Source organism: Bombus pascuorum, chromosome 1, assembly GCF_905332965.1.
Source record: "Bombus pascuorum chromosome 1, iyBomPasc1.1, whole genome shotgun sequence".
Lineage (NCBI taxonomy): Eukaryota > Metazoa > Arthropoda > Insecta > Hymenoptera > Apidae > Bombus > Bombus pascuorum.
This window is the reverse complement of record NC_083488.1, coordinates 34,490,290-34,508,992: the sequence shown is the minus strand read 5'-3', so window position 1 is coordinate 34,508,992 and position 18,703 is coordinate 34,490,290. Positions and strand designations below refer to the sequence as shown.

General features: G+C 46.8%; 1 protein-coding gene across 9 annotated transcripts in view; it reads left to right on the top strand.

The window, feature by feature from the left end:
• Positions 1 to 18,703, top strand: part of LOC132911680 (uncharacterized) — a 184,934-nt gene that overhangs the window by 122,364 nt on the left and 43,867 nt on the right. For all 9 annotated transcript variants that reach the window (XR_009659062.1, XM_060968510.1, XM_060968521.1 and 6 more), the window contains 6 exons: positions 1,244 to 2,346; positions 2,708 to 2,924; positions 3,123 to 3,371; positions 4,025 to 4,412; positions 6,105 to 6,399; positions 7,983 to 12,581. Coding sequence is in view for 8 of the 9 variants with exons in the window: in XM_060968510.1 (XP_060824493.1) it covers positions 1,244 to 2,346; positions 2,708 to 2,924; positions 3,123 to 3,371; positions 4,025 to 4,412; positions 6,105 to 6,399; positions 7,983 to 12,581 (6,851 nt within the window). In the remaining variant the exon portion in view is untranslated. The remainder of the gene's footprint in view (positions 1 to 1,243; positions 2,347 to 2,707; positions 2,925 to 3,122; positions 3,372 to 4,024; positions 4,413 to 6,104; positions 6,400 to 7,982; positions 12,582 to 18,703) is intronic.

Here is an 18,703-nt window from a genome sequence, read left to right as displayed (position 1 = left end):
TTCGCATCGCCATCGTTTCCTTACGGTCTCGTTTATTTCTTATTTCGCGTATTCCGCCTCTTCCAGTACAGCGAGCTCTCGAAGTTGTATCTACCGCGGTTTTCGTATTTATCCTTGGAGAACGAAAAGATTCCCGAACCTAATAATGGCAAATTTGGTTTCCGGCAAATCCTGCTCGCCGTTTTCAATTCACACTTTTCGTTTTCGCTCGTCGTTTTCAACACGCCTTGCAACTTGTTCGCTGATCGATGCCAACGATCGTGTTACGTAATATCTTGAATCGTGTAACTGATATACGCAGGCACGTACGAAAATCCTAGCCCGTTCATCTGAAAACAAATACTTGATAGTTTAAGCAGCGCGATCATTCACCGCCGCGATTATGAAATATCTCTGCGTTTATTCCGTTATTTGTTCGGCAAACACGCGTTCCCAAACAAACTAACGAAACAAATTCTCCCGAATAGCATAACTTTTTGCACCCGGAATTCAATTCCAAAGAAAACTTTCTTCGACTATAAGAATGCGACTCGTAATCGAGCCATTCGTTGCGCAACTAAAGAACACGAACGAAGATAAATAATCGAACTAATTGTCAAGGGGAAATTCGCTTTGTTTCTACCGAACCAGAGATTCCAACGAGCTACCCATAGAACTGCTGCTCATAGAACTATTCGAAAGTATCGCGAACACTCAGACGCAACTTCTCGTTTCGATCGCGGTGCAACTCGTCCGTTCGTTTGCTTTTTCAAAGTCGGCTGAGAATAAACAGCCGGGAATTTGTCGTTTCTCGGTTAAAAAAACTACAGGACGGTCGTATTCGTTTGCCAGCTGGGTACTAGGAATTTTCTGACAGACTGCGAAGGTTTCCGACGATGACGCTGGATTTCCGCGTTTTCAGACTCCACGACTCGACAAACGTGACGAAACTCTGCTCGAAATTAGGATTCACCGATCTTTGTTTGCACGCTGGTTTTTCGAATTAAACGTTTATCCGCGCATCTCTTCGCGTCGCTCGCTTGTCGCGAGATTACGCGCGCTTCGTTGCTCAAACGTTTTCGTGTACTGTACGGTTGAATTGGAACGCTTTGATTCGCCGTTCCTCGAACGAATTGAACGATTCTCTTTTGCGATTAGTTTTACGAAATTATTGAAATTGCTTATCGTTGGTCGATTCGTGGATGCGATGGTCCCGTTTAGAAGGTTAGAAGGAACTATGTCGAACAAATGAAATATGCTTCAGCGGAGCCGGCGAAGCAGCGGTGGTAATCGAGATAGCAGGCCAGCCGGACGGCGAGCGGAGCGCACGGCCGAGCGTCTCCTCGATTTCCTCGATTCTGAATCAGAGTGCGGACGATAGCGACTCTGGATTTCACGGTTTCCAATCGCGGGACGATCCGAGCCACGCTTCCAACAACAACTCTAGCCCGAACAGCGTGAACACCGCTTCTTTCCCCAATCTCAGTGGCAGCAACAGCAACAGCAACACCAACAACGGAAACAACAACGGCAATAACAACAATAACACCATCACCAACGCCGGTAACAACAACGCGAACGAAGTTCAGCCAATGGTAAACGGCTGGATTCAACAGCAAACCCCGTACGGTCAACCTAGCACGTCGCAGCACCAACATCAGCAACAGCAACAGTACGGTCAGCTGATACCCTCCTCTCAGCAGCTGCAGCAGGTTCACTCCCACCAACATCAAGCGTTGCTTCATCAGCATTTGTCCCATCAGAGTACCAATCAAACTCATCAGCTCCATCATAACAAGCACGTTGTCCAGCAGCCGCAGTCCCAGTCGCACTTGACAGCCAGCAACGTGCAAACTGTGCAGCCCATGGCCCGAAAATTCGGTCAACCGATCTACGCGAACGCCCCACCCAAACCTAGAAGACTGACCGACGGATCGACAGAGTATTCGACTCCGTCGCCGGATCCGGACTACCGGAAATCACCGGTATCGCCGGACGTTACGGTGACCAGCAAGAGCCCGATGTCGGACTACGACAGAGGCAGCATGATCTACGGGACGAGGATGAATCAACCGTCGCAGCAGAGCCTCAGAACGGATAAATCGGGCTTGAATTACGGGTACGGGCAGGTGCAAACGGAAAGGCGTACGCCCGACACGTACGGCCGTAGCGCGGCTAAACCGAGATCCGCCAGAGGGAACGGTGACTACGAGGAAGTTTATGGGGCTCCTCAATTATATCAGAGGCCAGCTGGACCTGTTGGCTATACCAAAGGATCCTCGCCAGCACCTATTCCGATTCCGCTGTACGCGCAACAACATCAGCAGTATCAGCAGCAGATTCATTCTCCTGGCACGCCCTCCAATAGTAAGTATATATATCTTCGTTTGAAATATGGTATCCGACAGGCGAGACTAAAGTCGACCTGGTTCGACAAATGTAACTGGAATTAATAATATAAATTGTGCGAATCGATCCTATCCAATTAGAGACAATTAGAGTCGTAGATGCACTATTTTTCCCTTTTACGTAACATCGCTAAATGCTGGGACATTAGCGCGTTCTTGTTGGCAGAGAACTTTCTAAACTCTCAAAGTTAACTAGCGCAACGGTAATTAACACGGGAGAAACGCGTGGAAAATTGGACTGTAGTTACTTTGTCCGCGATTGCTCTTTAACCTTATGACACATATGTATGTAAGAGGATCGTTGATCCAATTTGATTCAGTGCCAATAATGAGGCAACCGAGGACGCAGCCACCACCGCGACCGCATAGCGCGGACTTCTTGGAGTACGAAGCTACCAGAAAGCCTCATCAGCAGATGCCACCGCAGTGCGAAGAATCGCTGAATCAACAGAGGCGTCCACAAAGGCCTAAATCGAGTTTAGACATAGTCACTCCGTCGGACGCTACCAACGACGGTTATTTCTATTCCGAGGAAAGGTAACCGATGATTTATTCCATTATACGTAGGTCGAGCCAAGTATGTAAGGCAAAATTGTACGCAGGAACGGCCTTGAACGACCGTTAAATTCTACGAAGTCTCGTTTCGGTCGTATTCGTTTGATTATGGAACGTTCGAATCGAAGAACAAGACATTTCGATATTTCAAAGATGTCGCTTATGATACGTTCGTTACAGATACGCGGCACAGATGCGGCAGTCTTCGGTTTATCTCCATCAAACACCTCAGCATCATCAGCAACAAAGGAACCAATCGCTTTCCCGAGCAACAATGCCGTCGAAAGCATCGGGAATCCGCGACAGAAGCGACGAGAGTAGAATAGCAACGCTGCCGGAAGTTTCCTGCTCTGGCCTGAGGCGAACGCAACGCGAGCACGTTCATCAGCAACACGTGATACCTCACCAATCCCTTCAAAGGCACACCGAGTGAGTCACTGCTCGTCGATCTCTCTTCCAGCTTTCTACCGCCTTGACAAATGCTCCTCGATGTTTTTTGCTTTTTTTTTTTAATACGATTCCCGCAGTATCATTATCAAAGATGTTTTATGAAACAGCTATTTGGAATTTTGTAAATTTCATTTTTATCTACGTATATTTATCTTTCGATCTAGTATTGTTAAAAGTAAAGTACCAGTACCGATACTTGCGAAAACGTACGAAAATGTACGCTGTTTGCATTTCAACGTGGTCCTTGCAACAACGGTGTCGCATATCGAAATATCTTCCGTACGCTATTTACTTTTCTGATCTGGACGAGTATACCGTTGTTTTACGACAAGAATGAATTTCCATTTTTGTCTTTGTTTAATGATTCGCTGTATCGATAATTCCTTTTCACGTATAGACGATACGTTTTTATTAAACTCGTACGAAAAACATATATTTTATTATACGTATATGTTATCGACGTACAAAAATAATGTTATTTCTTGTCTAAAACCGTCTCCTACGTTACACAAAATTTCCTGAACCAAAGGCGTCCTTCGATATTCGTGGGTCGGTGAAGATCAGAACCTGCTGTGGAAAAAACGACGCGCGACTAAACGTATAAAACGTTCGAATCTTGTTGGCTGATCTAGGGTGAACAGCAACGAGGCGAAACTGAGGCGATCGTTGCGAGAGAAGAGTTACGAGTCGAGTAACCGAGAAATGTTGAGTCACATGGCCGAGGACGGAACGGTGCCGCGAAGAATTCCACGAGAGTACGAGTCGTCGATGGCGGCGGGGTGGGGCGGCAGATCGACGAGTCACACGGCCCAGGGGACTACTCACGTGGGCCAACCGTGTCACGCTCCTCACGCCGCTGCCAGACGATGGAACGAACAGCAACAGTTCTGCAGATCGGCGTCCGCGCGTCTCCCGAGGACCAGGCATCCGGCCGCCTTGGATCCCGACGACGACGACTACGACTACGGAGAACGATCTTCCGAGCAGGACTCGCGGGATGGTGAACGAAAGATACAGCAGGTTGGTTCTCTCGGACTTTCCTCCTTTTATGCAAACGATCATTGTGTTTTTCGTGTTGTACAAAGTGCAGCGTAGCATCTGCAATTAATTAATAAGTCGATGCGGAAAGTTGTCAGTTTGATTTTCGATAAGTTACGGTTAGTTGGAAAATTACTTCTTCGTCGGAGCAAAGTATAAAATGCGAGACTGACGATGGATCTGAGATTAAAAGTTAAAAATACGATTGAAACGCGAGTGTTTTGTAATTACGCGCAACGCGAGTTTATTCTGGAGAGGAACGCAGAGAAGAAAAGTGCTTACGTTTAGTTTTTAGCGTGTTCGAGTTGTGATACCGCTTACCATATAACCTTGGGCGATAGAAAGTAACGGAATGGAAGTTGGAAACACCGAGTTATTGCTACGCTTTGTAGTATCCTCGTTCGCTTCATTCAGTGGCATACAAAATTAATCGAAACTTTCTCCCCACTGATCCTTTTTCAAAAATTCTGATCTTTCGAAATATTTACAAATGACAATGAGAACTCGACAAAATAGCTTTGTCATACATAAGTATCTGCAAATTCGTAATATCGATTCGAGAAAACGATATCGATGAATCAGCCTTGCAATAATCTGTAGCAATAATCGCTTGCTGTAGATACATTCTCCGACGCATCGAAGCAACGTTTTTGCGAATCGCGTAGTAAACTACCGCCGAGATTCCAGAGAATGACCGGATGTTTGAGGAACGCTTTAGAAATTTCCAAAGGCGCTCGTATAGAGATGACTCAAATGGTTGGTTCGCTTTCCTCGGTGTAGTAGTAAACCGCGTACGGTCGACTGTTTTACGCACGGAATAATTCGTAGGCCGCACAGGCACGAAAAGATGATTCATACGAAGGTGCAACCTGCACGCCGAGTACCTGCATTTATGTCACGCCGCGTTTCGTGATTCTGCTTTCACTGCGATCCGTTCGATCTTCGTCATCGTTGCGAGCAGAGCCGTTAACGCGGTTCCTCGATCGTCGGACGTTCCTCGCTGCAAACTGATTTCCTCGTGCGTCCTATTTTGTGCGTCCAACTCGAATCACTTTTATTTCTTCTTGGATCGGTCTTCCAGACCGTTACTCGGGGTTTTCTTTGTCGTTTCCTTTTGATCGACCGTATAACTTGCCGATACGTTAGACTTTTATCAACGTACCATGTTTTTAGAATGTTACGCAATCGATGATCGTACGGGACGAGTTTCAGACGTTTCAGGAGTTTAGAATGCATCGGTGTACAGGTGAAAGAGTTGTTTTTACAAGTACGAAATTTACATGGCACTCCTGACATTTATACTTGTCTCGAGAAAACCTGAAAGATCAATCTTGTAAATATACGGATGAATTTAAAAGAAAGATTTTTAAAAAATTCGAACGGCTATTATAGGCGAAGAAGTCTGGTGGAGTGAATAAAAATGACGTTTTATTTCAGATCAGACGATTACGACATTACGATAAGCTTCTTTGTATACGAGATAATGGAATTAAATCGCATCGAGACGAAGTTTCGTTTCGTAATTACCGTTCGATGCCTAGACGGAATGACCTAGCGTCGTATAGTTGACAAATATCATTGACATGTTTTAAAAAAGAAGGCGTCGTCGTGTTTAATGCTCCGTAAGAGAACGGGTTCGTAAGACGCTTTTCCACAAGATGCATGTGATTGCAGCGCGAGGAGTCAATGAAGCGACTGCTGGAATGGAAGCAGCGAATGCTGCAATCGCCGTTAACTCGGAAGCCATCGGCCTCGGTAAACAGAGGACGGGCGCAGAACGAGCTGTCGAACTATTACAAGCAGCAGGCGCTGCTCGAGCTCGCTGCTCACGAGGCCTCTGTCGCGGAGGGTCGTCACTCGCGGCGAAGAGAGGACGGTCATCGGCCGCATGTCCGCAGCAAGAGCACCGACGGCCGCCGGACTGTCGCCAACGTTTCGCGATACAACAGCTACTCCAGCGACGACGAAGGTAGGGACACCTCGCCTGAACTTGTTATCTGAGTTGTGGCTTCTCCGACACGGGCCGTTCCTGGGACCATTTTCCTTTCAGTACACGAATAAGCTTCTTTAGAATGTTCAATTTTATTTCGTACGTTGACTTTGTATAATTCCGTAAATTACTTTGGGACCAAATTTTACGATTAACCAGAAAAATTGTTCGGCCTGATTCATTACCAAAATTAGGTCGTGGTGTACCTGTTGAAAGATCGTTTTAACGCTTAGTTTGCTAATTGTATCGTAAAAGATATATCGAGTTAAGAATTTTTCGACGATTTATACAAAATTTTGCATAAATATGCCCATGAACGTGCCGCGTCTACTGACTGAAAGAATTCTAAGTAGATAGTTGGACTTTACCAAGTACGATAGCAAACTCTAACCAGTATAACCGCCCTAACACGGTCGACGCACTTACGCGTGTGTTCTGCGAAATAAACCTTAAAACGAATAAAACGCTTCTGTATTGTGTTGCACGAGTCGATAGTATCGCGTTAGAGATACGTTAGCGAAGAACGAGCGGAGACGCTGATTGCGCATGAAACCAACGATTTATACTTTTTTTACGTACCAGTTTTCGAATAAAGTGCCTTGAATCAATTTGAGAGTCGAATTAATCCGTGTGTATCACGAATCCTGTTACACTTTCATTAAAATTACTTTAATCATCTTCTTGAAACTAACACAAGTACGAACGCACGAACGAATGGAAATAAAATGAGAAAAAGAGGCGCATACGTTTTAGCGACATTTCGCGATCGAGACCGAGCGAACATCGCTACTACAACGTTCGGAATTTTCCTCGTCTGTGCTCTCTTATCTTTCTCTAGCTGTTCTTCTCTCTATCGCCAAGTTGCCCCTCGTCAAGGGCTAGATCAAATTTGTAGATAGCAAGAAACTTTAAGAAAGGTGAAAGGAAACCGAAAAATAGACACAAAAAAGATAGACAAAAAAAAAAAAAATAAAAAAGGCGTAAGAAAAGAGCGGAATCTGCAAACATTTTCTCCGTGGGGCTCCTTCTCTTTGCTGCTGTTGGGTCTGGGCTGACTGGTGAATGGGAACGATTAACACCTTTGGAATTTAACTAGCGAAACCGTCCGTTACGACTTGACGCTCGTACTACAGTCGTACTACTTTGCAAAATGTGGGTCAGCATGGCATGTCGAGGATTATATCACTAACACTATCGTAGAGGCGTTCGATTGTGGTCGCCGTCTAACTTCCAGCTCGTAATACGTGTTTTTGTCGTCGAGCGATCGAGAACACGTCGGATCGGTTCATGGATCGTTGCGAGATTGCTTTATTTTCTCCCAGTACGTAAAGTCAATGATGCGATTACTCTTGCCTACAACTGCAATACCTAATGTTACTTTTCTCGATATTTAACACAAGGATCCTGAATCCCTGTTAAATTCCGAATGATTCTTGTAACGATCAAGACCGATTCCAGCTTGCTACTTTAGCTTGAATTGTATCGACAGGGTTGGGTTGTCATTAATCTCACTCGTGAGTAACGAACGTCCTCGTGTGTTTGTTTTGTAACGGACGAATCAGAGCTGGGAGATGTCCGGAGGAAGCGCACGCGTAGACCCTCGCATGCAGGAAGGAGCCCCCGCCAGCACGGAGACAATCGTTCGTCGGGAAATCCGCTTCACGATGCCATCCCCGGAAGTGGCCGCCAGAGTCAGAACGCTATTCGAGTCTCGAACGACCGACAACCGAGCCCCACCGCTACCGTTCTACCTAATCTGGGCGGAATACCCCCGGATGCCGGGTACGAGGAGGTCAGCTTCCCTCCTATATCGAGAACCGAACGTTCTTCGGAGTATCTTTCCTCCGGGCAGACGTCTACTACGAGAACCGATCGGCAAGATCACGATACCTCTTCCATCGACGAAGACAAGTTCAAGAAGAAACCGTCCGGGATCCTCAAGACTTCTACGGTTTACGGTGCCGAGCAAGCCGGCAAGAGTTCGAATTGCTCGACCGGATACGCGACGGACACCTGGCCTGCCCAGAAGACGGTTCAGTGGACCACCAAGAAGGAACCCGACGATTGGGATTCCAATATCGACGAGAGCAAGGTCATCAAAGAATTTTCTTATCAGTACATCAAGGAAGAGCTGGAGTCGAAGAAGGAGGACAGGTCTGCGGTTAAACCGGAAACCATGAATCTGGTGCAGTGTAGGATACGGTCGTTCGAGCTAAACATGGATGGCTCGAGTCCGGTGAAGGAGGTATTCGCCATGCAGGAACCACTGAAAGTGTCTCCTCTTCAAGCGACGGAAGCCCACGTCTCTAAGCTAGACTGTTCGAAAAAGGCGTCGTCGATAATTCGCAACTTCGCTCTGGGCGATTCGGATTCTCAAGATTGCAAGTACAAAAACGTCAAAGACGGCCATACCAAACAAGCGTCCACGGATAGCAACAAATCCGTGAAGGATCTGCTGGCGGATTTCGAGAGGAAGTCTCGACAGGTTCAAAGACAGGAATACGGTAGGCATCAGGAAGTGAAACACCGTGGAGTGTTCAGCGACTCGGAGGCTTTGCTGTACGATACGGGCAGCGATCTGGATCAGCGCGAGAAAAACGAAGACGCGCAGAACGAGAGGACCCTGCAGATCGATCAAGTTGTACCTGAGCCTATCGACGACCATAGAATGTACACCGACACGACGAAGAAGAAGGGGGACGTCTCCTTTAGACGAAAGAAAAGATCATCCTCGAAGGAGAGCGAGAGCGATCAAACTATACCTACGGAGGATCTAGACATCCTATCGAATCCCAGTTGCGCCAGGTTAAGCGTCACGGAATCTCTGTTGACTCACGGCGATCGTTTCTCCGGAGAAAGCGGTACCACGAGTCCCACCGTGAAGCAAGAGGATATCAGTCCCGAAGAGCACTATCTGCCCATGACTCCTAGGAAAGCTATATTGGATCCGAACGACGACAGACCGAATCCAAAGATGATGGAGAGCCTATTTGCCAATTTGGACCACGAGGAAAGTTCGTACGTGGAGATGGCGCAGAACGGTATGACCCATTCCCTTTTGGCGCCCACCGACGAAAGTAGGAAACACGATTCCGGCGATTACTCTACCTTGGACACGCCTCACTACGAGTTCGTCTGTGTGTCTGATAATAAAATGGAGCCGGTGTATATGGAGGTGAGTCAGTTGTCGGGAAAGGAGGAACAAGAGAGTGGGAAGGTGTCCCTTTCAAAGAGAAACGACGATTCGACGTATTCGAGGACGACCGATCTTCCCGATATTTTAACAGCCCTCAAGTCCGATAGTTCGGACGCCGATGACGAATCCTCGAAGGATCTCGATTCGATCGACGCTCCACGGCATCCTAGGTTCAGTCTGTCGGATACTTTCAGACCCGCCTCCTATTATTTAGGCGCTAGTCGAACCATGATCGCGGAACTGCACGATTCTTCCGACAGTGAGCTGGTATCTCCCCCGCCTATTCCAACTTCGCCGCCTCCGTTGGACGATTTGGACTCTTTGGACATGCAAGAATCTTTGGAGATCAAAAAGGTGTCTCCGCAAGTAGCGGTGACGAAGGATAACACCTCGGGCAGAGACTCTCCGAAGTCGTGGAACAAGCCGATGGGTCAGATCGAGACCCATAGACCTCCGTCGAGATTTTCGGACGCTACCATCAGCTCCACTTTTAGAGACAGTAGAATATCTTTGGAGAGCGCGTCCGGAAGCGACTCGGTGGAACTGAGAATGCCCGAGGAGGAAGCGAGACACAGACAATTGAAAACAAGACCAGTCAGCGAAGTGTGCGAAGTTCTCGACAGCTTAGACGAATTGGAGTCCCTCGGAAGCCGCTTCGACGGAGCTAGTATCGACTTGGATCAGTATCTGGAGGAGCTGCAGGCTCGCGACGCCTTCAACGTCGACTTGTATGCGAAAGATCTCAGTTACAACAGCATTTACGGATTCAACGAGAACATGATGGTAGTGGACAAGCTGCAGAAGACCACCTGCCGCGATTTGTCGAGACAAGCGAACTTGGGCTTCGATAATCTTGACCAATCTCTAAGGTACGGCGCGGCGAACAAAATGGGATCGGCGAGTAGCTTGCCTTCGATGAGAGTTTGCGACGCTCCTCCTTCTCATCAGCACTCGCAATCCTTCACCGGGGATGCTCATTACGAAAATATTTCGAGCTTTTCTCCACTGAGGAATTCACCGGCCATTCGATCGGACAACCAATCGCGAGACAATTCGCACGGTCTTCAGAGAGGATCTCAAAATAATCTGCTTACGGCTTCTCATAGCAGAGACTCTAGTTACTCTCTCGCCTCTGGAGCCGCTTCGATCTCGACTTCTATGGCTTGTCAGAGACCTGCCAGCGCCCAGTCCTCCATGCACTCTCCTACGGGTTCGATGTCCTTAGGAAACCACGGGAATAGTTTGGTCGGCAACATGCTGCAAAACGCGAGTCCTTACTCCGATCTACGGTTTCAAAGTCATTCGAGGTCGGCCAGTCAGGATTCCGCTAGATACTCCATGATATCGAATCACAGGTCGTCGTCCAGTCAGGATTCCAGTCACTATCAAACTTCGACGTCCACGGTTAAGGCGAATCCCGCGCCTCAATCGTATCTGCCAGGTGAGCCACATCTACAGAGCGAGCAATCAGGCGCTCCTTACTACTACTCCGATCTGCAAGGTAGCGTAAACGCCGTAGACACCGCCGAGTCGATGAAGCCGATCGGTCATTCGTCCAGATTGCCTCAACTAAACAATCAAAGAGACGATGCTTCCGCGTTAAACAAGAGGAACGATATAGGACGTATCGTGAATCCAATTTCCAGGCAAATGCCCAGACAGATTCAAGTGGATGACATAGACGAGGCTAGGCGAATAGCAGCCGAACTCAGGAAAACGACTTGTCAACTGTTGGGCGACAACAAAGTCGATCTCGTGGACAAGAAGAACTTTTACGAAGCCGATACTCTGAGGAGGGTAAAATCTACCGATCCTCTGCCCGATATCTCGTCGGCGGAGATCAGCACAAGGAATCTGTATCCGCATGGCCTTCGCGATAAGTCGAACAGTCAGTCGAACAGCCGAGACACGTTCGAGTTGGCGCTTGGAACGCAGACGTCCCATCGAAGGTCTAGGTCTTTGGAGGGCCTTTTGGACGACGTCGGGCTTCAGAATCTGGTGGAACAGAGGAACAGAAACAACCGAGTAGCAACGGTTCCGCCCACTCAGGTCGAGGAAGAAGCGCCGCAGAACATGGGTGGCATCGGTAGCGGTTCCACGTCGAATAGCTTCAACGTCGATGACCCCTGGGAGCAGGACTCCTTGTGGAGAGAAAGTCTCCGGCGAGTGAGTCTGAGAAATGCCAGGTCCTTGGACAATTTGGGCAGTCCACCAAGACCTACCATATCTAGCTCGGACTCGAAGGGACGGAACAAAATCACTCGCGGTGCCACCTACGTGAACGACAGCGTGATCTTGCGACGAGAGAACTGCTCGGAGGATTCTTCGGACAGGCCACGCGTGAAACGTCGAGCCAGCAAGGAACAGGAGAGGGACGAGATGGTCGACGATCTTACGTACGAGAGTCTGTCGATGGAGCGAATTCACGCGAGCGGATACGTGTGGGACGCGCAAAACGAGGCTTACCGGAAAGCCACCGCCGAGGATATGGATCATTTTTTAGAGGAAGGCAACCTTCCCCCGGCTCGCTCGATCTCGGAGACAACGCGGCAGATGTCCGGGCCTGCGGCGACGTCCGCGGCGTTCGAGCTCGATCGAGAGAAGCTACGGCAATGGGACCTGCTGTCGAGCGCCTGCTTGCTCCAGGAACAGCAGCGCAGCTCAATGGCGGATTCGGGGCGAGGGTTGCCAATTGCGGAACGACCTGGAGACGTTCTCGATGTGTCGAGGAACGGTGCACCGGCGCTGAACAACGGCGCCGGCACCGGGCCGATCACGAGTACGACAGCTGCGGCCAATCGCGATCGGGAAGTCGTTTTGGAGGTGCTCGAGAAGGGCGTACAGCAGAGTACCTCGACGACGACGACGACGACAACGACGACGACGACGGCGGCGGAATATCTCGGGCCGAGCAACAGGCAGGAATCGAACCAGGAGACTAAGGAAGCTTGTAACAGGGCTGCAGGTGAGTGGCTCCTCAAGACACCCGGTGGTGTGTTCAGGAAGTGACTGACTGGCCGTGTTCCAAAGCCTCGTCCGGCTCTCGTGCGGATTCGACCGGCCGAAGTTCTTCTCGCTCTGCTATCTCGTCGATCGGTCGAAATGCTCGATGGATTTGTTCATTACCAAATGTACCTGCGTTTTACGGTGGACTGTATAGCGTTCGTTGCCACGCCAAATTTTCCTATTCTTTTGGAACCTGAACCAAGTGCCGCGCTGGACGAATACGTTTCTATTTCGCGACTGGTTCGATCGCGCCAACGATAAGATCGTTTCAGTGACGCACATCGAATTTTACCTGCCTTGAAAAGAATGTAAAGCGAATTTGATCGTATCGCGATTATTGTCCTATCGTAATTGTAAAATAAGGGATGAAATACTTGTATTTGTTTTTGTATACCACACTGTTCGATAATGTAAACGACATGTAAACGAACGAAACCGATTCTACTCGGTCGGTCCAACGACCGATTCAAATTTCAAAAGAATATCACTTTTGTATTATTTACGATTAGTTGCTAAACAAGACCGCGTTCCAACTTGCATCCGACTGGTGTTCACGCTGTTCTCGAAAACAAATTACACGTTGTATCGCTTGTTCGGTCGAAGTAAGGGAAACATCACGTTGATTTGATTTGCGGATACAAACTTGGCCGATGATCGTGCGACGAATGACGGTTCAAAGTAGTGCGAGTTGGAACACGGCCTGACAGATGAGTGTGCGTGAACTGATACGTGTGTGAGTGCCTCTTGCTAGCAGTCATTGTACGTCAGGGCAGGAATTACAATCCTCGGATTACTCGAATCGTTCGATCGCCTTTTTTCTCGTCGCGGTAAAAGTAGTAATTTGCCATAGAGAGATAATCGCGAATCGGATTTTACCTTTGATTCGAAAGCGTTTTAACGCGAGACTCTGCTAATCCGCTGTGCGTCTCCTCGAATAGAAAGTCACGAGCTGTTTATCGCGTAAAAGAAAAGTTTCGTGGCAAGAAAAGTATCGAACGAACGATCGATAGCCCGACGTGCCTTTTTCTCGATAGACGAAAGAATTAAAAGGAACAAATTTCAGGGTACGAACTAAGGGAATAAGATTTTAACGACGATGTACGATAAATATGTTATGACTCGATATCCGTTATCGATTTCGTTACGATAATCGCAGGGATCGTGTTCACAGACATTTTTACTAACGTTAAGTTTCACTGCTGTGTATGTATATACGCGTTGAGTACTCGATTTTGTTCTTTTTCTTTTTTAATACGTAGTATTAATAACAGTTTTAGCATGTAAGTGTGACTGAAAAAGGATATAGTTCAAGTTTCTTCATCGTCGTTACTTCGTTTTAATGTATTTTATATATTTATCTCTGTGATGTCGAATCACTACGGTAAATGTCTTCTTTCAGAAAATTTGTCGTAAATCGAGTCTTTGATAAATTTAAATTTAAAGAATTAAATATATCCGAACATCGTATTCGACCAAGTCGGAAATATTATGTAAAGAAAAGTGGAAACAAACTTTTTCTCGTCGGTAATGAACCGAGATATTACAGCTCTAACAATGTGAATAAAAACCGAAAAATAGAAATTATACGGAGGCAATGATTTTATCGGCATCATCCATTGAAATTGTTGCAGCTTTATATAAACGGAGTGACGCAGCATCCCGGAATTCCTGTGAGTAATTTTCTCTAGAATTTAAGGCGAAACTCACCGTTTAACGAACTTCCTAGAAAGCTCGACGATCGAAATTATTCCGCGCGGAAATTTACAAACTACGTGTCTCGACTCCATCCTATCTCTATTACGAAGAAAAGGCGAAATTTTCGGTAAATCGAGCGAAAGGATTCAGAATGAAGTTATCGAGTCGTTAAAAAATAACCCTCGAATTTAAATAATGCTTAAATAGTTTCAGTCTTAATCTGAATTTTAAGGTTCTAACAGTACTACATTCCGTCATACGCGTCTGTCATTTGGTACAAAATACGCGTGTGCATATAGAACGCGTCTCTAAGTCATCTTAAGTACACAAAAATTAAGAAAGAACGAGAGAAAGCGAAGGAGGAGAGATAAGAAAGAGAAACGAGCGAACGAAATAACCGTAAAATATCCAAGACTATGAAAGGGTCCAGCGATCCGTGTCGAAGATTTAAATCAGACAGAACGGAACTCGCACGAAGGCGTGAGCGTACGAAGTCGCGCAAGAAGTTTGGATAACGGTCGGTAGAAGCTGGAGGAGAGGTCGAACGGTTGCCTTGGTATTCGGCGAGTTCTTAATAAGTACGTTCACCTTCGGTGGCTGGGTGAACACCCAAAACACGATGGTTTAAAGCGGCGAACCGGCTGCATTCTGGGCACCGGAGAAAAAGAAGAAAGAAGAGTCGCTCCTCGACTCGGTTGTTCGCCGCTATCGAAACGGGTTCAAGCGTGCTCGGGGCAAGCGAAGGTCGCGAGGGAAGGGGCAACAGATGGAAAGGATACCTCTATAGCGTCAGAGTCAGAGACCGCTTCTGTTTCGACTGCCGGATAATCCGTGCGGATTCGATCGAATTCGTCGCTCTCGACGCGAAATAATTGCGCTGGGCTGGTGGGTTCGGCCGATGGGTACCACGCCGGCTAGAAATCATCGAAAAGCACGACCACCCGCGAACGTTGAACGGTGACTGATTTCGCGCGTTTGCTGCGCCGATAGCGACGACGCTGATGTAAAGCGTTCATTTCGTGCACGTGACAATGGTATTGTGTCGTGTGCGATGCTGCACTGCGGATTAAAGAGGTTAAATCGTACGGAATTTCAGGCTACTCGCGCGTTAAACAGCGGTTGGTTGTAGTTTTTCTCCAAGTTTTCTAGTTCGTTTATGCATGGGAAAACGATGCATTCGAATCGTCCTATTTGCATCGGCAATTCGGACAAACTGAAGAGAAGTTACCTCGGACGTATAAAGTTCGAACTTTTAATAAACCCTATGTTTCTTACGTAAAAAGCGATATATGTATATATTATCTTCTTTGTCCAGCGTAATGTTTTTACGTATAAAGTAATTTAAAGGAAAACGAGTATGTTATTTCTTCTGACAAAAGAGTCGATAGGAAATCTCGTTTTATTAGACCGCCCGAGAACACCTCTATCGTTATTTTCCTACCTTCCCTATACTACGAGTGTCAATGTTGTACGTCCAATGCACGAACCTGACAAGTTGGCTCGATAGAGATAAAAATGGAAAGCTTCGTAGGAAAGTATAATTACTTCGTAGTTTTTATAAATATATCTTTTACATTACTGATTAATCGTTGGAAATATATGTCACAACATATCTGTCCTTAGAGAGAAAATCAGTGGCAGATCAGGCCATTTTCGCGCAGGTTGTTCTCGTTCCGAAGGTTTTCGTTCCTATTTCACGCGGCGCAAAGTCATATCCGTTTCAAAGTGTTGAACAGGCGATAACAAGGACAGATTACTCGACGATATCGTAATCGTTGGACGACCGGTCGGCTCGGGAGACCTTTTCGAATCGCGTTTACAATCTCTGCGCAACGGAGCTGACATTTCGCAGGCATCAGCAGAGATGACCGCGACCACAACGATGCCGTAAACGTGGCCGCTCGGCGCACCAGGAGCACAACGCTAATGCTAAGCGCGTTAAATGCGTTGTCGTTGTCGTTGCACGTTGCACTTTGTCGCGAGTTCAATGGCACGAACAATCGATAAACGTAATAAGCAAGTATCTTTCTCTCGACCGAACCGTACTTTCTATTCCGACGAAGAACGACTATCGCGTGTCGTCAAAGCTTAAAATACTCGCTTCCTTAATGCTTGATGAATTCTACCGCGCGATAAGCGTATCTTGCTAAATCAATTAAATCGACGTTGACACAAATTCGATCGTAGCCCGTCGGATATAGATCATCGATGGCTAGAAACGTCTTGAAATATCGACGAGTGCCTGGGCTGAGGCTTTTTAATCCATCAATCTGCAGGATTCACGTCGGTTTTTAACGGATCCATTCTTCTAGCTGTCTATTCGTGGCAAAATGTTTCAGTTTCGCCTACTTCGGCGTATTAGGCGCATTTCGAGCGAGGGTACTTTTCGATACGTTACAGAATACTTTATTAGCATGCTGCGCGTCTGCGTCAACGTCAGCTTCTCCGTGTTTGCAACGAGAGATGAAACGGTTTAACCCTTGCATCGCCAACACTTCGATCGCTCCATTCCTACCTTTTTGCCTATCTGAAATATCCATTAATTTCCCGACATTTTAAACGACATTGTCCACCTTGAATACCTTATATAGTTTTCTTCCGTATTACGCTGAATTTATATTTCGTTGCTTTTTATTGTTTCTTCCGATCGAACAATCGACTTAATTACGACCAGCGACGGTCGATGTTGGTCGCGTTTTTGTTTCTTCTTCGACAGAACTCTTTTAAACGTGCTTCTTCCGTTAGGAGAAACTATGAAATTACCGTAGTATCCAGGCCATCCGTTACGAAATAAATCTTTCGATGACTATTTCGGATCGCATACGACTTTTGATCTTGTTTCACGGTTTCTCGGTTATTTTCTGAATTACCGTTCGCCGCGACGGATGTTCTTCGTCGAAGCGATTTTTGTTCTGTCAAGGAAGAAACGAAGAATGTCGTACATGAACCATAATCGGTAAACGACAAGTAGATACGAAGGATCGAAACGAGAACAAAAATGAACGAGGTGTGGTTGGAAACGTTCCCCCGGATGTATCGTCGTGCGACGAATTTATTCGGCTTACGAGCGTTCCGCTCTTGATCGTAATAACGAACGGGACGAGTTTTAGGACAACTATTCGATGGTTCGTATTGCTCGGTTTACGCGTTGATTAAGAATGTATTTAACGAAAACTTTTTTCCATTTGTATTCTGACTTCGGAAGAAAGCTTGCTTCATTCGATACGATCGTACGGTACTCGAATTTAGACCACGTTCAGACATCTTGAATAACATGAAAAAATTCTAATATAATATAAACCAGCATTAACAACAAAGATCGATATATCAAACGCATAGATAGAAAAAATCAACGTGCTGCAAAAAACTAACAGAAGCAAAATATTATTATCCGAATGGAACAACAGCATCAGACGTGTCGATCCAGCCGAATGCCTCCCTTTACGCACAGCCAACGACGACAAAAACCAACAATCGTCAGCTAGTCTCACAATTCCTCTCTTCCAGACCAGGCACTACCCCATCGTCTAGTTATTCCAAGCACAATCGAATCCACGCACGACGCGCAATTATCAAGCGGACAGCCAACAGCAGCAGCGACGGCGAAACGGCGACGGTGACGGCGATGGCAGTGACAACGGCAGCAGCAGACCGGTAAACAATCGAAATATCAGGACTTTTATTCACTGTGAAAAGCTGCCGCCCTTCCCAGCCATTGAAACCCAGTTGGAATACCTAGTGTGAGGTAAACAAAAGAGAGGCTGCCGGAGGAGGCTTAGCACACAGACTCTCCGCCTGCGATTAGGTATTGGGAATTGGAGCGGTCCTTGAATCGACGCCGAGGACGGGACGGAATGCACGCGAGCACATACACGGGCAGATCGGACCAGAGGCCGCACACGACACGACACTCGCCACTCAGTCAGTCAGCCGATGCCGTTCCGGACGGCACCACGCGCCATTCTCTCGCCTCGCTACTCCAATCGACTCTCCATGTCGATCGAGATCTCCCGCGAGCTTCACCGCATTCGACGAAATTCAGTTTCGCGTAATTCTTTCTTTGTTCTTTCCCGTCTTCTTCTTCCGGAGGATTTTTCGTTTTGGAACAGTTTATAGGTAGTTTTGTGAGTTCCGAGAACCTTGCCTTTTGGCAATCTGTGAACGTTGACAGGTTTTCCAACAGGTATATAACGAACAGTTTTGTAATTTTCCTGATTCTTTTTTGAAAACAGTAAGAGATTGTCTTTCTCTTTAAAGTTTCATTTTCCTGCGTGCTATGATTATCGAAAGGCTTCATCCAAGTAGACAAATAATTTCTGTGGTAAATTTGTTATCTAAACATCGATTTAAACGTGCACCTTTATAAAAATTTCATCTTTCCGCTTT